At 44.8% G+C, this 20364-nt stretch overlaps 1 protein-coding gene across 1 annotated transcript in view; it reads right to left on the reverse strand.

The window, feature by feature from the left end:
• LOC117490100 (titin-like) overlaps nt 1-20364 on the reverse strand; it is a 241720-nt gene that overhangs the window by 199459 nt on the left and 21897 nt on the right. Inside the window, 24 exon segments of the mRNA XM_034139686.1 lie at nt 1037-1268; nt 1774-1942; nt 2023-2164; nt 2404-2664; nt 4053-4313; nt 4664-4924; nt 6243-6506; nt 7716-7976; nt 8754-9014; nt 9536-9799; nt 10115-10387; nt 11287-11553; nt 11697-11978; nt 12456-14152; nt 14230-14398; nt 14490-14654; nt 14743-14975; nt 15318-15559; nt 15885-16112; nt 16598-16746; nt 17429-17571; nt 18059-18250; nt 18600-18669; nt 19243-19501. Coding sequence (XP_033995577.1) covers nt 1037-1268; nt 1774-1942; nt 2023-2164; nt 2404-2664; nt 4053-4313; nt 4664-4924; nt 6243-6506; nt 7716-7976; nt 8754-9014; nt 9536-9799; nt 10115-10387; nt 11287-11553; nt 11697-11978; nt 12456-14152; nt 14230-14398; nt 14490-14654; nt 14743-14975; nt 15318-15559; nt 15885-16112; nt 16598-16746; nt 17429-17571; nt 18059-18250; nt 18600-18669; nt 19243-19501 — 6745 coding nt within the window.

A 20364-nucleotide genomic window follows, 5' to 3' on the forward strand; every position in this document is an offset into this window, starting at 1 on the left:
TGTGTGTACTTCTCCTTGAGTACAGGATGTGTGTACTTCTACTTGAGTAAAGGATGTGTGTACTTCTACTTGAGTAAAGGATGTGTGTACTTGTCCTTGAGTAAAGGATGTGTGTACTTCTCCTTGAGTACAGGATGTGTGTACTTCTACTTGAGTAAAGGATGTGTGTACTTCTACTTGAGTAAAGGATGTGTGTACTTCTCCTTGAGTAAAGGATGTGTGTACTTCTACTTGAGTAAAGGATGTGTGTACTTCTCCTTGAGTACAGGATGTGTGTACTTCTCCTTGAGTACAGGATGTGTGTACTTCTACTTGAGTAAAGGATGTGTGTACTTCTACTTGAGTAAAGGATGTGTGTACTTCTACTTGAGTAAAGGATGTGTGTACTTCTACTTGAGTAAAGGATGTGTGTACTTCTACTTGAGTACAGGATGTGTGTACTTCTACTTGAGTAAAGGATGTGTGTACTTCTCCTTGAGTACAGGATGTGTGTACTTCTACTTGAGTAAAGGATGTGTGTACTTCTACTTGAGTAAAGGATGTGTGTACTTGTCCTTGAGTAAAGGATGTGTGTACTTCTCCTTGAGTACAGGATGTGTGTACTTCTACTTGAGTAAAGGATGTGTGTACTTCTACTTGAGTACAGGATGTGTGTACTTCTCCTTGAGTACAGGATGTGTGTACTTCTACTTGAGTACAGGATGTGTGTACTTCTACTTGAGTAAAGGATGTGTGTACTTCTACTTGAGTACAGGATGTGTGTCCTTGAGTACAGGATGTGTGTACTTCTCCTTGAGTACAGGATGTGTGTACTTCTACTTGAGTACAGGATGTGTGTCCTTGAGTACAGGATGTGTGTACTTCTACTTGAGTAAAGGATGTGTGTACTTCTACTTGAGTACAGGATGTGTGTCCTTGAGTACAGGATGTGTGTACTTGGCCTTGAGTACAGGATGTGTGTACTTGGCCTTGAGTACAGGATGTGTGTCCTTGTTCCCTCTCTAAAGTGGTCTAGATGTTCTCGTGCTGGACTCACGGTTGACTCGGAGGTTCATGGTGGTCCGGTTCTTCCCGGCGATGAAGGTGTATTCTCCGGCGTCGCTCCTGAAGGTCTCGGTCACGGTGAGGCGGTGAATCCTCCGGATGCAGACGTAGTTGAAGCGCTGCTCCACAGAGAACTGGATCTCCACTCCGTTCCTCAGCCAGCGGCCCTCCACCTCGTCCTCGTTCACCTCCAGCTCAAAGGTGGCGCGCTGCTTCTCCAGAACCTGTTGGGTTTATCTATTATTTACTGTTTCTTGTTTTGGATCCAAGTAAAGCCATGGTGTTCTTTGCAGGAACATGTTTCTACTTTAAGATGTTCCATGATTACTTTATTCTCAGAGAATTTCCCCGGTTGTTAATTTTGTTATTTTCGCTTATTTATGACTTAGTAATAATGTTTTTATTCTACTTAATTGCTGCTAACATCTCAAAGAAATGCTCAAAATATTCCAGTTAATTGGATCTAATATCAGAGAATAATTATTACATTCTTTTCTCAGAACTTAATGAACAGAATCCCCAAAAACTCATAGATTTTCTCAGGAATTTATCACTTTTTTACTCCTAAACGACTGTAATCTTGTAAATGGTCAGAAAGGATTATCTTGTTGTCACCTACAAAGTCTGTCCTATCTCTGAGACCCCTTTAAGACCCCCTCTCTGTTCCTGAGAGTTTCCTCTTTCTCTTAATGAATAGATGTTATCATGAATGAGTGCCCCCCCCCTCACCGTGATGTCCCTCTCGGGGGGGTCAGAGATCCGGACGTCTCTCCCCTCCACCACCAGCTGGGCTCTGGAGACGCTCGACCCGGCGACCACAGAGAACTCTCCGGCGTCCGACATCCTGACCGACTGGATCATCAGCCGGTGGACAAACTTCTCTGCTGTCACCGAGAACCTGAACGCACCACGGAGACTCAGGTGAACAACACGCTCTGTGTCAGAGGTTAGTATGTATTATATATCTCTATCTCTCACCTGCTCTCCTGCTCCAGCTCCTGGCCGTTCTTCATCCAGACCACCTGCACGTTGGGCTCAGAGATCTCACACTCGAACACGGCCTTCTTCTTCTCCGTGATCTTTATGTCTTTGATCTTCTTCGTGAACTCAATCACTCGAGCTGAGACACAGGAGGTTCACAATGACTTCAACGCTAGACTATTATTATGATGGGTTTTCATCTGCTATTTGATTTATCTAAATATTCTATTGTATATTTGAACATTCTGATCACCTTCCACTTTAGACTTCATTGCTATCTTTTCTCCCTAATTGATCATAAATCAAGAGTTTTGACTAAATAACGCTTAGACCTGTGTCTCCTAACCCTCCCTCTAGCAGCCCTCCCCCCGGACTCACCCTCCACGTAGAGGCTTGCGGAGCAGGAGGAGGACCCGGACACGAAGCTGTACTCTCCTCCGTCTCCAAAGTGCACGTTCCTGATGTTCAGGGAGTGAGAGAGCTGCCGGCTCCTCACAGACACGCGCTCAGACGACTTCACCTCCACGCCGTTCTTCAGCCACTTGTAGCTCACGTTCTCCTGGTTCACCGTCACCTCCAAGGTGATGGAGTCTCTCTCCTGAGCCCTCAGGTCCTTCAGCATGGAGGTGATGAGCACCGCTGCAGGGGGGGGGGGGGGGGGTACACTTAGTACTTCTTGATATATATCTACTGCAGGGGGGGGGGGGGTACACTTAGTACTTCTTGATATATATCTACTGCAGGGGGGGGGGGGTACACTTAGTACTTCTTTATATATATCTACTGCAGGGGGGGGGGGTACACTTAGTACTTCTTTATATATATCTACTGCAGGGGAATACTGTTAGTACTCATTAAGATATCTACTAATGGGGGGGGGGGGCATTCATTAACTCGGGAAGACTTTAAAACATGAGGGGATACAGTCAGTATTAGGGTATGTAAATGAGGGCGCCCCCCATGTGCATTTAGAGGGATGTAGAAAGGCCTTGTGTTGTTATATTTGGCACAGTCTCCTCACTCACAAGAGTTTTGTAAACATGTATTTTGTATTAAATACTTTCTGGTCTTTCTGGTGGTCTCATGAAGAGGGAGTGTTGAGAGGGAGAGAGCTCCACTTCCTGCACTCTTCTACCAGCTGATCTTTTGCTCTCCTGGCTCCAACATGGTGGAATGAGCTCCCCATTGACCTCAGGACAGCAGAAAGCTCACACAGCAGAGCAGACTGAAGACTCATCTCTTTCCACTCCACTTTGAGCGATAGAATTACTAACAAATCACTTATATACTAACAAAGGACTGGCTTATCTAAAGCCTGGTGAGTAGCACTTGAAATGTTCTGGCTCTATGAAACCTGATGTACTTATATGATTCTGTTTTCTTCAAGTTTGTATCTTCCTGGTCGAATGCACTTATTGGAAGTCTCTTTGGAGAAAAGCCTCAGCTAAATGCAATGTCATGATCTGTACTCCGTTATCATCTGTACTGGTGGCTGTGTGTTGTCCTCTCTAGTTACACCATGGGGACGCTGTGACACCATGGTGACACCATGATGTCACCATGGTTTCTTGTGAATGTCAGCACACAGAAACTCTAAGATCAGGATGTTTGGACTCGTCTGTTACGCCCGGTGAGAAAGCACTTCCTGATGTTTTATATGTTGAGTGATTTGAAAGTCTTACGTACGGAAGAGGATGAGGGCCACATGTGGAAACGTTTTGAGATCTGACCAAAAATAAAAAATAATTTGAGTTTTGAGAAAAAAGTCAGAAATCTAAGAAAAAAAAATCAGAATTCAGATTTTTTTCTTAGATTTCTGACTTTTTTCTCAAAACTCAACTTATTTAAAAAAATGTCTTCAGATCTCCAACATTACATGTCTACCTCATCCTCTTCCGTTGTTAAGGGTGACAGTACATTGTGACTGAAATGAACAGAAGATGCATGTAAAGAGTTTCCGTCAGAGAGCTACCAGCCGCTCTCTCCTCAGACTTTATTGATTTCTTTAGATTGAATAAGACTCTTACGGCTGACGGTGAGCTTGGCGGACACTCGGTCGTTCCCACACACGAACGTGTACTCGGCGGCGTCTTCTCGGCTCGTGTTGGTGATCTTCAGCTGGTGGAGTTTCCCCTGGACCACGATCCTGAACTTCTCGCTCATCTCGATGTCCACGCCGTTCTTCAGCCAGGTGGACGGCACGTTGAAGTGAGAGACCTCGCACTCGAAGGACGCCGTGTGCGTCTCTGGCACCGAGACACTCTTCAGAGGCTTGGTGACACGCAGGGCTGCAGGAATAACATAACAAGCAGACGTTAGAGACAATCTGTATCTCTACTAGGGCTGCACGATATTGGAAAAAACTGACATTGTGATATTTTCTTCCCCTGTGACAATTGGTATTTTTTTAACAATATTTAACCGGATGAAGGATTTTAGTCAGGGACTTCTGGATCTGAAGTTATCAGAGCAACAAGCTGAGCTAGCTCGGTTATCCTGCTGTGATCTGATCAAGAATGGTTGTAATCTCTTCTCTATCTTAAAGAGGCCATATACGGCACTGCAGGTGATTCAACTCTGTTACTATAATAATAATAATAATAATAATAATAATAATAATAATAATAATAACAGTTACCCTCCACAGTGAGCGTGGCGCTGCACTGCAGGTGTCCCACCACGGCGCTGTACTCCCCGGCGAGGCTCTGGTCCACGTTCTGCAGAACCAGCTTGTGGGCTTTGCGCTCCGACAGGATCTGGATCTTCTCGCTGGTCTTCAGCTCCGAGCCGTTGAAGGTCCATCGGACCGGGATGTCGTCGTGAGACAGACTGAGCTCGAAGGAGGCGGTGCCGCCCAGAAGAGACGTCACGTCCTTTATCTTCTTCACGATCTTAATCGCTGCAGGACATATTGAAGGTTAAAACAGGTCAATGCTAAACACTGTGACATGCTAACAGGTCAATGCTAAACACTGTGACATGCTAACAGGTCAATGCTAAACACTGTGACATGCTAACAGGTCAGTGCTAAACACTGTGACATGCTAACAGGTCAGTGCTAAACACTGTGACATGCTAACAGGTCAGTGCTAAACACTGTGACATGCTAACAGGTCAATGCTAAACACTGTGACATGCTAACAGGTCAATGCTAAACACTGTGACATGCTAGCAGGTCAGTGCTAAACACTGTGACATGCTAACAGGTCAATGCTAAACACTGTGACATGCTAACAGGTCAATGCTAAACACTGTGACATGCTAGCAGGTCAGTGCTAAACACTGTGACATGCTAACAGGTCAGTGCTAAACACCGTGACATGCTAACAGGTCAGTGCTAAACACTGTGACATGCTAACAGGTCAATGCTAAACACCGTGACATGCTAACAGGTCAATGCTAAACACTGTGACATGCTAGCAGGTCAGTGCTAAACATTGTGACATGCTAACAGGTCAGTGCTAAACACTGTGACATGCTAACAGGTCAATGCTAAACACTGTGACATGCTAACAGGTCAATGCTAAACACCGTGACATGCTAACAGGTCAGTGCTAAACACCGTGACATGCTAACAGGTCAGTGCTAAACACCGTGACATGCTAACAGGTCAGTGCTAAACACTGTGACATGCTAACAGGTCAATGCTAAACACTGTGACATGCTAACAGGTCAATGCTAAACACTGTGACATGCTAACAGGTCAGTGCTAAACACTGTGACATGCTAACAGGTCAATGCTAAACACTGTGACATGCTAACAGGTCAATGCTAAACACTGTGACATGCTAACAGGTCAATGCTAAACACTGTGACATGCTAACAGGTCAATGCTAAACACTGTGACATGCTAACAGGTCAGTGCTAAACACTGTGACATGCTAACAGGTCAATGCTAAACACTGTGACATGCTAACAGGTCAATGCTAAACACTGTGACATGCTAGCGCCTATATGAAGATGTTATTGCCTATTAATGTGTGCTTTATTATTATTAGCAAATCTTATGGACAGTAGATATTATTTTGTATGTCGTAAATTAGAATATTTATATTGTTATTAGCAAATAAATGCATATTGTAATTTTTTTAAATGTTACTCAAAAATATAAAAAAATACAAATAAATAAAAAATAAATAAAAAATAAATTATAATAATAATAATTTAAAATATAAAGTAGTATTAAAATCCCTCATAAGATACCCCGCCCCACTCACTCTCCACATTGAGCCGGGCGTTGGCCGACAGCTTCCCCAGCTTGAAGGAGTAGACCCCCTCGTCCTGCGTGCTGCAGCTCTTCACCCTCAGAGTGTGCACGGTTCCCTCGGAGAACATCTGGAACTTGTCGCTGTTCTGCAGCTCGACTCCGTTCCTGATCCACTGCGAGCCCTTCACCCCGCTGTGCGTCAGCTCCAGAGAGAACAACGAGTCCTGGGTCTCCGTCACCGTCTGGTTCCTCAGGGTCTTCTTCATCTTCACCGCTGCAGGTCAGGAACACAGAGACCATCAGGAACACCACCAGGTGGCGCCGGAGGCACACTACAGTCCCCTCAAAGCAGCATAACACCAGGAACCACACGGCAACGAGAGGCTTCAAATGTTCCTGAAGTCACTCAATGTTTTATTTTGAATCCACTACGCTCCCAAACTGTGGCAAATTCTACCAAGAAAAATGTGTATTATTAATATAATAATAATAATATAAGAAAACAAAGCTCTTAATTAGCAATATCCCGCTTTTACTGTCTTTATATTTTATTAATTTATTGTATCATTGTTTTTTATTTATTTTAATATTTGTTGTTAATTTATTTTTTATTTTATTATATTTATTATTTCTTCCATTTATTAATATGTATTTATTTAATTTGATGTGCAGATGAAGATGTGTCCTGCAGGGGGCACCAGAGGGACACTAAAGACCCTCAAAGTAGTCAAAAGTATCCATCCATCCATCTTCTCCCGCTTCTCCGTGGTCGGGTCTCGGAGGTATCAGTTCCAGCAGAGAGCCCCAAACCTTCCTCTCCCATCATCAACCAGCTCTGACTGGGGGGTCCCAAGGGGCTCCCAGGCCTCATCAACCAGCTCTGACTGGGGGGTCCCAAGGGGCTCCCAGGCCTCATCAACCAGCTCTGACTGGGGGGTCCCAAGGGGCTCCCAGGCCTCATCAACCAGCTCTGACTGGGGGGTCCCAAGGGGCTCCCAGGCCAGAGGAGAGGTATAATCCCTCCACCTGGTCCTAGGTCTACCCCTTGGTCTCCTCCCAGCTGGACGTGCCTGGAACACCTCTCTAGGGAGGCGCCCAGGTGGCATCCTTACTAGGTGCCCGAAGGAGTCAAAAGTATATATTTATATATTTAAAGTAAAGGCATGTCTGGTATGTTTCATAATTTATATAAATAGATCAAATATAATGATAATATTTGCAGGTAAAAACCCTCTATTAAGAGAAAAAAGGGAAGAAAATCTGAATTCGGAGATTTTTGAGAAAAATTGTAAACTCACCCCCCACCCCCTGTTGTTGTTACTCCTCCCCCCCCCCCCCTCTGTTGTTGTTGTAACTCACCCCCCACCTCCTGTTGTTGTTACTCCTCCCCCCCCCCCCCCTCTGTTGTTGTTGTTGTAACTCACCCCCCACCCCCTGTTGTTGTTACTCCTCCCCCCCCCCCTCTGTTGTTGTTGTAACTCACCCTCCACCCTCAGGGTGGCGCTGGTCTTGGAGCTGGACACCTGGTAGCTGTACTCCCCCACGTCCTGCGGCCTGGTGATGAAGATGAGCAGCCGGCGGACGCAGCCCTTCGTCTCGCTCGTCACGTTGTCATTGAAGTCGACCGGCTGACCTTCTCTCAGCCAGCGACCTTCAGCTGAGGCGTTGGCGACCTCGCATTCAAGCACCGCCGTCTGGGACTCTGCCACCGTCACGTCCTGCAGAGGCACCGTGATGGCGCCCCCTGGAGGAGGAACACGGAAACACAGGGTCAGGACTCAGGGGTTTCTCTTATCAGGTAGAAACGCTTTATTATCAAAGACAATTATCAAAGAATATTGTGTCGTAAATGTGTAAAATTACTACCTGGTTCAAAGAGAATAATTCACGCTTTTCTGGTGATTTTCTTCGTTTTTTTTTTACTTTATCCATTTAATATTAGAAATATTCAAGTTTTTTTATTGTGAGAAAAGTGACATTTACCACTTTAATTCAATAACAATCAGATTTCTTATAACGAAAATGCCTACTCTTTAATATCAGAAATATTCAAGTTATTTTCTCGTGAATTTGTATTTTTTTATCGGTTATTATTGGAGTTTTTGTACCTATTTTCCCATTAAATGTACGTTTTTTATAGGAAATCTACCATTTTAATATTAGAAAACATTGAAGTTTTTTAAGTCTGGTAAATGTACTTATTTCATATCAGTGAATAATAAAGTTTTGATCCTAAATTGACCTCAGTAATCCCTCCCTCTAAATCCTAAAAACTGTTTCAGGATTTGTATTTTGAAAAGCATGTAACTTTTTATTTTTTTTATTTTTGTATTATATCATAACTTAGTACTTTTTTCTTAACATATGTAACATGAAGCTGTCTGTGGCTCTTTCCTGCTGTAACGATGCAAATGTCCGCTCTGTGGGACTAATAAAGGGATTCTGATTCTGATTGCTCTCCGTTATATTATATATCATATTGACACGTGTCTCTTGATAAGGTCTAAGAGGTGCAGTTTACCGGAGACGGTGAGTTTGGCACTGCACGTCTTCTCTCCGGCGTGGAAACTGTACGCTCCCTCTTCGTCCTTCATGGTGTTCACGACGGTCAGAGAGTGCTTCTTGCCGCTGGACTCCATCTTGTATTTGGGTCCGGCTTTGAGCTGCTGGTTCCTGAAGGTCCAGAGCGGGTCGATGCCGGCGTGGGAAACCTCCACGCTGAAGGTCACGTTCTGAGACTCGGAGCACACCTTATCCTCCATCTGCTTCACGATGTGCACCTCTGAGGAAACACAGCAGGGGGGGGGGGGGGGGTTACCGTCAATCTGTTACCAAAGTCATTATGCTGATCTTAAATTATAGAATGTTATTTTATCCTACACTATAGTTTCTGGAGTTGTATGATCTAGAGAAAGGCATGCTTTTTTGTTTTTACAGACAACTTTAACACCATTCAAACGTTGCCACATGAGTAATCTTCACATTATTTCTCTAACAGTCTGCTTGTCATTGCTAATGGAGCCAGAATATAAGCCTCTCTGGCTCCATTTGACCAATCCATTGCTGTCAGAGTTGTCCCTCGAGCTTGTCTGGAAGTGCACAACAAGAATTGCTCAATTGCATGTATCAACATTCCTGTTTCCATAATGCTGTCACGTCAATGTTTCCTTATGTTGTCAGGAAGTGTCCTAAAATAGGTTTCAAAGTTAGGCTTGTTCTGTTCAAATCATCCCTCTAGCTAAAGAAGGACACAGATCTGGGATCAGGAGCCAAGAGGAGGATTTCTGGAGGGTGAAATCGTACTTTCTACGGAGAGGCTGCAGCTGGTGTCCACCTTCCCGACCACCAGTTTGTATCGGCCCTCGTCGGAGGCGAAGGTCCGGTTGAAGACGAGCCTCTGCTTGGATCCCTTCGACACCATCTGCAGCCGATCGCTGGCCGTCAGCAGCTTCTCGTTCAGGTACCACTTCACCGAGAGAACGTCCTGCGCTGAGATCTTCGCCTCCAGCACCGCCTTGGTGCCTTCGACGGAGGAAACGTCCTTCAGCGGGTTCACGATGTCGATCGCTGCGAGGAAGGAGACGTAAAGACAATCAATGATCTGACGCCAGAAACCAAAGAGAACCAAAGAGAACCAAAGATAACTAAAGATAACTAAGAGAGAAATCAAAGAAAGACATGATAAATCCAAAGGAAAGCTACAAGTCCAAATGAAAACTAATCAAATCTGCATAACATCAGGACGAATGCAAAGAGAGCCAGGATCAAATCAAGTCCAAAGGAAACTAAATGAAACCAAAGAGAATCCCAATCAAACAGTAATAACAGTCCAAAATGCCCCAGAAACCCCAGCACGCCCCTAAAGCCGTGAGCGCCACTCACTCTGCACGCTGAGCTTTCCGGAGGTGGAGATGTCCTGAGCCGGCACGATGAAACCGTACGAGGCGGCGTCCTCGCGGCTCACGTTCTCCAGCAGCAGCTTGTGGATCTGTTTGTCGATGACGATGTGGACTCGGTCCGAGGCGATGACGGCTGTCCCGTTCTTCATCCAGCTGCCCTCCACGTTCTCCTGGGAGAAGCGGACCTCCAGCTGAGCGATGTCGCCCTCACACACCGTCAGGTCGCTGAGCGGCTGCATCAGGGTGACCGGGCGCACTGCGGGGGAGAAACAGATGTTATAATAACCAAAACTACAGGTAAATACAGACTTTACACAGACGTCATTATCTCAGGGTGCATCACCGTCACCGGGCGCACTGCGGCGGAGAAACACAGCAACATGATATCCAAATGTTATCCAAATGATATCCAAATGATATCTAAATGATATCCAAATGATATCTAAATGTTATCCAAATGATATCCAAATGATATCCAAATGATATCCAAATGTTATCTAAATGATATCCAAATGATATCTAAATGATATCCAAATGATATCCAAATGTTATCTAAATGATATCCAAATGATATCCAAATGTTATCCAAATGTTATCTAAATGATATCCAAATGTTATCCAAATGTTATCCAAATGATATCTAAATGATATCCAAATGTTATCCAAATGATATCCAAATGTTATCCAAATGTTATCTAAATGATATCCAAATGTTATCCAAATGATATCCAAATGATATCTAAATGATATCTAAATGATATCCAAATGTTATCTAAATGTTATCTAAATGATATCCAAATGTTATCTAAATGTTATCTAAATGATATCCAAATGTTATCTAAATGATATCTAAATGATATCCAAATGTTATCTAAATGTTATCTAAATGATATCTAAATGATATCCAAATGTTATCCAAATGTTATCCAAATGTTATCCAAATGTTATCCAAATGATATCCAAATCCAAGTTAGAACAATATTTAGTGTAGGCAAAATATGTGAAAATATCTGAGCTATTGTGGAACTGTAGGGATTACAGATCCTCTTTAAAAAAGATCACATCATGATCATTTGACTCAATGATAATGTGAGTAAGTTATAAATGATCATTCCCAGATGATATCCCAGTTGGTTAAAGGCGTCTTATGCTTACGCTTCATCTTCAGGGAGGCGCTGGTCTTCAGCTCTCCACACACAAAGGTGTATTTCCCCTGGTCTGTCTTCTTCACGTCTTTCACGGACAGGGATTGGCGTCCTCTGCGGGAGGAAATGACGTATTTGCTGCTGGGGGAGATCTCCTTGTCTCCGAAGAACCAGCTGCCCTCAGTGTCTTCACGAGAAAGCTCCACCTCGAAGTCTCCGGAGTAGGTCTCCGGCACCTCGATGTTCTCCAGGTGCTTTTTCAGCTCCAGGGCAGCACCTGGGTACAGAAAGGTATCAGACACCATCACACACCAAGATACAACCAAACTCAACTCAAGAAACAAAGAAACCTGAGATTAAACCAAAGCAAAGATCATAATGAGAAAGTAAGCCATGATAACCCCATGAAGCGACGGGTACCTTCTACGTGGAGCCGGGCGCTGCTCCTGATGCTCTCCTCTTCTATAACCACACACGAGTACTCTGCGGCGTCCTTCATCTGGATCACCAGCACCGACAGGAAGTGGACCTTTCTGTCAGAGTGCATCCTGTACTTGTCTCCGGAGAAGATCTCCATGTTGTTCTTCAGCCATTTGACTTTGACGAAGGGCTCGTTGGTCTCACACTCGAACGTTACTATGGTGTCCTTCTCGTTGGCGCTGGTGTCCTCCAGGTTCTGGATGAAGTTCACCACTGCCTTGGCTGCAACGAGGAGATATCACGTTAGACTTTAATTAGGATTCACGCCTCGTTTGCTCACAAGTTTAGTTTAGTGTCTGCAGTCCCTGATCGTTTAGACGGGGGAACCCCTTCTGTCGTCTTCCATGGGACAAATCAAGTTAGACAACACATTTCTCTGATCCCTGAACTTTGTCAATTTACTCCTGATAACCAATTAAGGTGCTCTTCAATGAAAGAGCAACTAAAACCCCAAACAATGTCCAGTTCACTTTTTATAAAAGCTTGTTTGTCAGAAACATTGGAGGCTCTATGGTCAAAGTAAAAACAGCACAAGAAGATGAACAGCATCTGGGTATAAAGACTAAGAAAGATGGATTTTAAACGTACCACCAGAGTACCTGGGATGTTTGACTGTGGTTTGACTCGGACTCGTACACTGAGCTTTGTGGAAACAAGGCGATAGACAATGAGCTGGAGGTATGTGTTAAAATGTCTTACCTTGCACCAGCAGGAAGGCGTGGCTGGAGGCCTCCCCGGCCACGTTCACGGCTTTGACCATGATGCTGGCGGAGTCCTCTGTGGTCACGTCTCTGATCACCAGTTCACACAGGTGGTCCTCCGGCCAGTACCAGAAGACACGCTCCGTCTTCTCCATCAGGACGCCGTTCTTGAACCACTGGACCTCGGGCTCCGGTCTGCCGACGACTCTCAGTGTGAAGCGAACCTCGTCCATCGGAGCGACGGTCTTGCTCGTGATGCGTTCGAGGATCTTCGGTGCCTCCATGCTCGGGGAGAGCTGGACCCTCTCGGGCTTGAAGGTGGGGATGGTGATTTGTCCCTGTTCCTCCAACAACTTCCTCTCTGCTTCTTCCTTCTCCTTCAGTCTGTGAAGCAGGTCGTCTTTGGTCTTCTTCAGCAGATCCTCGTAGGAGTCGTCCCTCTTGCGGGACTTGAGGTCCACGGCGGAGATGGACTCGTAGAAACCTTCCTCCGTCCTGCGCTTGAACTTGCTCTTCAGTTCGTCTGTCTCCTCCGAAGTCTTTTCGTGAACCACTCTCTGGGTCTTACGCAGTTTAACCACCTCCCGATCCTGCGCTGACTCGCTGGTCTGATCCACTTTCATCACGTCAAACCCGACTCTGCCGGGGTCTTGAGCCGCCTCTGCAGCTTTCTGTTCTGGAGCGCGGCGCAGCACGGATCTGAAGTCCTCCTTCTGTTGGATCTCGATCTTCACAGTGTGCTCAGTCGTGCCGAGAGGATTGTCCGCAACCACCCTGACCTCGCCGGTGTCGTAGGACTTCACGTCGACGATCTCCAGGTAGTAGATACCGTCGTACTTGAGCCTGTATCTCTTGCTTTTGCGGATGAGTTGCCCGTTGAGGTACCAGTTGACCTTTGGTAACGGGTAACCGGTGACTCTGCAGCGGAATCGGGCAATTTCGCCTTCAAAGGCTCTGGCGGCTTCAGGAAGAAGCACGATCTCAGGTTTGCTCTTTTCATATTCGTCATCAGTGGTGACGCCTGCAGGTCCGCCCTCGTGAGCAATGCGCTCAAACTCTTCCATCCGGTGTCCACCCTTCCTGCCTTCAGGGAGCTGAGACTCCTCCACCAGGCCTTTCTCGTCTTTCACGATCAGCGTGGCGGACGTCTGGTCCGCCCCGTACTTGTTTGTGGCTCTGCAGGTGACCACGCCGCTGTCTCTGGCGTACGCCTCTTCGTAGTCCAGACTGCAGTATCCGAACTCGTTGACCATGCGCAGCCTGTTGGCCGCCTCCAGGGGTTTCCCGTCATGCAGCCACTCCACCACCATGGTGGGGTCTCCGATGGGCGTCAGCCGGCACTCGAAGTGAGCCGGGCTTGAGCGCTTCATCCTGATGGAGGTCAGCTTCTTCTTGAACTGGGGCTTCTGCTGCTTCTCCTTGTCGTACAGGTCGCCCTCCTCCCACTGGTCCTGGCCGTAACGCTGGTGCAGGGGCTCCAGCTCGGGCGCTGCGATGTCCTTAGCTTTGTAGGTTCCTTTGGTGATGATGTGCCTCCTCTCGGCTTGAGGAGCGGCGAAGTCCACCTCCACGTTGACCCTGCAGCGGGTGGTGTCTCTGCCGGCCTTGTTGATAGCGGTCGCTGTGTACCAGGCGCTGTCTGTGCCTGAGGACGATGGGATCTGGAATTTGGCCTGTCCTTTAGTTCCCTCAATCCTGAAATGCAGATATATTGATCAGCACAAACTGCTCTCAGGGATCAGAGAATCAAAGACCAAATCAGAGATACTTACTTGATATGTGGGTGCTTCTGTGGGGAGACGATGTCGCTGTTCTTCAGCCAGACGATGTCGGGCAGGGGGTTTCCGATGGCTTTGACAGCCAGCTCCACCAGAGTGCCCTGCTTCACTGTGAGGTTCTTCAGCTTATCAATAAACTGAGGACGTGCCAGACTTTCACGAGCTGTGGAGGGGGAAATAAGAAAGGCAGAGATCATTTAATAACATCGAACTGTGCCATCGCGAGTATTTGTTTATATCTGTTTCTGACATACCTTCCACAGAGAGAGTCAGAGCGATGGAGGTGCGTCCGGCTCGGTTCTGGGCGATCACGGTCCACTCTCCGGAGTCCTGTGGCATGGCGGGGACGATGATCAGGGACTGGATACCGTCCTCTTTAACCACTATCTTGTGTGTGTAGTCATTTCCAACTTGTTGTCCTGGGAAAACAAGGATACAATGGTTTTAGGGTCGGCAGAAGCAACACACATCGAGCCGAGTCTTTCTAGAATAAGTTGTTTCTCTCACCGTTGTGGAACCAGAATGTGTCGGGCATCGGTCTGCCGACGACCTTCAGGTCAAATCTGGCGGTCTGCCCCTCGGAGCATTTGACGGAGGAAGGTTTGAGGACGAACACGGGTTTGTAGAGTCTCTCCAGCTGAGCCTCGTCGGTGTCGTCCAGCCGGCGGGACGGAGAGCGTCCGGGCGAACGGCTGGCAGAGCGTCCAGGAGACCGGCTCATAGAGCGAGGAGACGAGGATCTGAGGAAGCGGAAAAATCAACAAGTTAATGGAGGAGTCTGCTTTGGTCCAGGTCCTGAAGGCAGACATTTCAGATACAATGGAGGCTAGTATTCTTCCATAACATGTGTTCTTTCAGATTAGAGGAAATAAAACACTAACTCAAGGGTTTATTTCACTAACTTTGTCTTTGTCTCTAGATTTCTACCAAATGCTAGCATTAGCCTCAATAGCATACAAAGACATTCAGAAAACTTGGAGAATAAAGGTTTTCTGATTCTGAATATAAAGAAATGATAGTCTGAGTGTCAGTAATGAAGAGGGGAAGTTTAATGGTGATATCTGTTTGTTAAAGTGTTGTACCTGATTCTCTGCATGGCCGGTTGGGGGGTGTATCTCTGGGGGGTCACGGTTCCGGACGGCTCCACGTAGAGCTTCCCGGAGCTGACGGAGTTCCCCTTCATGTTGCTGGCGAAGGCGGTGTAGACGCCCTCGTCCTCCGGCTGCACCACAGGGAGGCGCAGGCTGGCTCGTCCGTCCTGGAGAACCTCCATCTGGTGGCGGCCGCCGGCACGCAGGCGCTGCCCGTCTTTGAACCAGGCGATCTGCAGGAGAATACACAGATATGAGTTTAATAAAGCCAGGGTTCATGTTTTAAAGGTCACCTATTTAAAATCCACTCTTCATGTCTCTTCTACATCAACATGTGTCCCCTCTTCTACATCAACATGTGTCCCCTCTTCTTCATGTCTCTTCTACATCAACATGGAACAAAGATTCTCTCTCTTTTTGATCCATTTCTATAAAAACCTGTCTGAAAATGAGCTGATCAGATTTTGGCCACTTAATGATGTCATAACGATGTTTTGTCTTGTGTAACCATTAGCCAATCAGCAACCAAGGTAACCCCCTGTGTCTCCCGCAGTGTACCTTTGGGAGGGGGGTCCCGCTCATCTTGCAGTGGAAGGTAGCTCCCATGCCGTCGATGATTCTGTAGTTTTTGACGGGCGTCTGGAAGGCGGGCTGCACGGCTTCGTGCTCGGCCACCGTCACCATCAGCTCTCCGTCCTCCGTCACGATCTCTGTGTAGCTGATCCTCAGGATCCGCAGCTGCACCTCCTGGATGATCCGCTCCTCGAAGGAGGAGATCAGGAACTCCTGAGGAGGAGGCAGCGACAAATATTAAATATGAACATGGACTTATTTATTATGAGGATATCTCAGAGTCCTTTTCAACTGAGACATCATTAAATGATAACAACAATAATAAGTCTTTCATATTTCGTAGTTTGTGCTAGGCAAATAAAATCATATTATTTTGTTTAAGTCTTAAATAAATACACAAACAAACTGGTGTTCATTGTTTACACACTATTATCCCTCAGTTTCAGATGTGTTCATATATAAGTACTTTTCTTTGTCCTCACCCCATTCTAAAGCTCACCTTAGTGTCAGGCGACTTTGAGTCTATGAGACGCGCTATAGAAATACCATTTATTACTATCATTATTATTAATATGTTGAAATATTAAGTCTATAAAGACTGTTAAAAGAGCCCTGTTGTACTGGGGAAGGGGTACATGTGTAAATGTGTAAATGTGTAAATGTGTAATGTATTGATGTACACGTAGAGGGTAACGTACCGTTTCTGAGACGAAGCTCATGGGGGTGGTGACCCTCCGCTGCTCCATCTCGTACGCTGTCACCACGACCGCCGGCTCCGGCACCACCGCCGCCGTCACTTCAGTTTTATAGGTCACGTCCTGTTGCATCATGTAGGCTTCATATTCCTCTGCACACACACACACACACACACACACACACACACACACACACACACACACACACACACGTGAGACTCCGACCAATCAAAGCTTTCCTCAGTGAATCTAAATCAGAGGTGTCCAAACTACGGCCCGCGGACCATTTTGAATCGGCCCTCAGCAAATTCAAAAAGTATAATGACTTAAGTATAATACACTTCTGTTTGTACTTCTTAAATATATATGTTCAAATATATTACACAGTAGCATTCATGTGTTAATGAGCCCAATGTTTCAAATAAATTCACTCAATTAAAGCTGAAAACATGTTCTAACAAATCTAACTTGATAAGAAAAAAGCCCAATAACTTGTTAACAAGCGTGAAATAGACCCTCATATTTCCTGTGATTATAATCAATCTGAAGATCCTGCTTTAAGGAATGAGCTGCTGACAGAATAAAGTGAACCCTCTGGAGAGCTGGGAGCTGTTGTTTCTTAAAGCATCTTCAAGTAACAAGCATCCTTTACCTTCATCTGAGGTTTCTGACTTATAACTGAACTCATGAGGCAACATACCTCTAGAGAGCGGCCCAGACCTTTGTATATTTCTGTCTGTGGCCCTCGGGGAAAAGAGTGTGGACCCCCCTGATTTAAAGAGAAGACAGCTGGTTCAATAAGAGAGGAAGAGGAAGATGAAGATGATGGCGTACCTTCCTCCAGCAGGCGGGCGGTGGCAGAGGTTTCTCCATGTTGGTTCTTCAGGAAGACGGAGTAGTCTCCTGCATCGTCAGCGAAGGTCATGGTGATCTCCAGTTTGCACTCTCCGGTGTCCTTCTTGTAGGTCACTTTGTATCTGAAGGAAACATTATGAACACTTTTAGTCACTAACTATTGGCAGCAAGAACAAACACAAAAGATCCTTTGTGGTGGTTTCATCTATATATTAATAAACTTTATATGTGCTTCTTAAATGTGAACAGTAGCTATATCTGTCTATTACAGGCACAGAGTAGATGTAGTGGTATAAAGTATCTCAGAGTATACATGTGATGGTAAATGTGTGTATGTAAAGGTAATGTACATTTCATTTTAAAAATATTGAAAGAAGAAGAATTTTAAATATTTTTCTTAGAATTTGACTTTTTTCTTCAAAATGTCACTTTTTCCAGAATTTGAAATATTTTCTCAAAATGTCACCTTTTTCTTAAAATGTCACCTTTTTCTTAAAATGTCACCTTTTTCTTAAAATGTCACCTTTTTCTGAGAATGTAACTTTTTTTCAGAATGTAACTTTTTCTCAGGATATGACTTATAGTTCAGAATTAGAAATGGTATGATACCTGTATCCGGTGGTGAGGGGCACGCCGCTCTTCTTCCAGATGATGTGAGGTCTGGGGCTTCCTGCCACCTGACACTCGAACACCACGGCTCCTCCTTCCACCAGCTTCTGTACGCTGGGTTCCCTGATGAAGGAGGGAGGGGCGACCTCGCCCGACATCACCTCCGTCACCACGCTCTGCTCCATGGACACACTGAGGGAGGAACAGAAGCATTAATAACACAGGAGTAACACAACGACATCACCTCCGTCACCACGCTCTGCTCCATGGACACACTGAGGGAGGAACAGAAGCATTAATAACACAGGAGTAACACAACGACATCACCTCCGTCACCACGCTCTGCTCCATGGACACACTGAGGGACAAAATGTCAGTTTTTCCACAGAATTTGATATTTTTTTCCAAATTTGAAATATTTTTCTCAAAATTGGGAATATTTTCATAATTTCAAATATTCACAATTTGACTTTTTTCATAATTTAGCTTTCACTAACATGAACTTGCACATGAGGAGAATGGAGCCTCTTTAACAACTCACGTTTTCTCCTGAGTCATTCCCATTTCAGTCACAGTCGTCGTTTCCTCTCTGCTCTCAATCTCCTCTGACACTGCAACAGAAACAGCATGTTATGTGTGTGTGTGTGTGTGTGTGTGTGTGTGTCACAAAACAGCTAGAAAAAAACATGCAGGCAGTATTCAAAATGTATGTATGTTTTATATTTATTTCGCACTAATATATATATTTTTTTATTCACTTTTATTTTGAAGAACAAGCTTTCTGTAAGAATTCAGTTACCTTTTCAGGCATTTATTTTGAAAAACAAGCCTCATCCTAAGCTTCCAGTAAGGATAAAGAGACTTTTGTATGCTTTTATTGTGAAAACCAGCCTCATACTAAGCTTCGAGTTAGCATAAAGAGACTTTTATTTTGAAAACCAGCCTCATACTAAGCTTAGAGTTAGCATAAAGAGACTTTTATTTTGAAAACCAGCCTCATCTTAAGGTTTCTGTAAGAATTCAGTTACTTTTTCAGGCTTTTATTTTGAAAACCAGCCTCATACTAAGCTTCGAGTTAGCATAAAGAGACTTTTATTTTGAAAACCAGCCTCATCTTAACTTTCTGTAAGAATTCAGTAACTTTCGTATGCTTTTATTTTGAAAAACCAGCCTCCTCCCGTTACCTTTGACCAGCAGGTAGCAGGAGGTGCTGACGGTGCCCGCCTCGCTGGTGGCGGTGCAGGTGAAGCGCCCGCTGTCCTCGGCGAAGGCCTCTCTGATCACCATGCGGGCGAAGCCAGCGCTGAAGGTGAGCTGGAAGTCGATGCTGCTCTCGATCTTGTAGTCCTCTCTGAACCACATGATGCTGGGGGCGGGCTGACCTCCGATCTGACACTCCAAGGTCACGCTCTCGCCCTCGGTCACGTTCGTGTTCTTCAGACCCTGCAGAACACAAACATACCGATCAATAACAAGCACTGCAGCATACACACCGATCAATAACAAGCACTGCAGCATACACACCGATCAATAACAAGCATCTGTATCGATGCTCACCAAACTACGGTACGATGCAGCGTTCACTTTTTTCTCAGAATTGGACTTTTTTTCTTCAAAATTTGACTTTTTTTCTCAGAATTTGACTTTTTTTCTTCAAAATTTGACTTTTTTCTCAGAATTTGACTTTTTTTTCTTCAAAATTTGACTTTTTTCTCAGAATTTGACTTTTTTTCTTCAAAATGTGACTTTTTTCTCAGAATTTGCCTTTTTTTCTTCAAAATTTCACTTTTTTCTCAAAATTTCACTTTTTTCTCAGAATTTGACTTTTTTCTCAGAATTTGACTTTTTTTCTTCAAAATTTCACTTTTTTGTCAGAATTTGACTTTTTTTCTTCAAAATTTGACTTTTTTCTCAGAATTTGACTTTTTTTCTTCAAAATTTGACTTTTTTCTCAAAATTTGACTTTTTTCTCAGAATTTGACTTTTTTTCTTCAAAATTTGACTTTTTTCTCAGAATTTGCCTTTTTTTCTTCAAAATTTGACTTTTTTCTCAGAATTTGACTTTTTTTCTTCAAAATGTGACTTTTTTCTCAGAATTTGACTTTTTTTCTTCAAAATGTGACTTTTTTCTCAGAATTTGCCTTTTTTTCTTCAAAATTTCACTTTTTTCTCAAAATTTCACTTTTTTCTCAGAATTTGACTTTTTTCGCCCTCGGTCACGTTCGTGTTCTTCAGACCCTGCAGAACACAAACATACCGATCAATAACAAGCACTGCAGCATACACACCGATCAATAACAAGCACT

This window comes from Trematomus bernacchii, unplaced genomic scaffold (assembly GCF_902827165.1).
Source record: "Trematomus bernacchii unplaced genomic scaffold, fTreBer1.1, whole genome shotgun sequence".
NCBI classification, from domain to species: domain Eukaryota; kingdom Metazoa; phylum Chordata; class Actinopteri; order Perciformes; family Nototheniidae; genus Trematomus; species Trematomus bernacchii.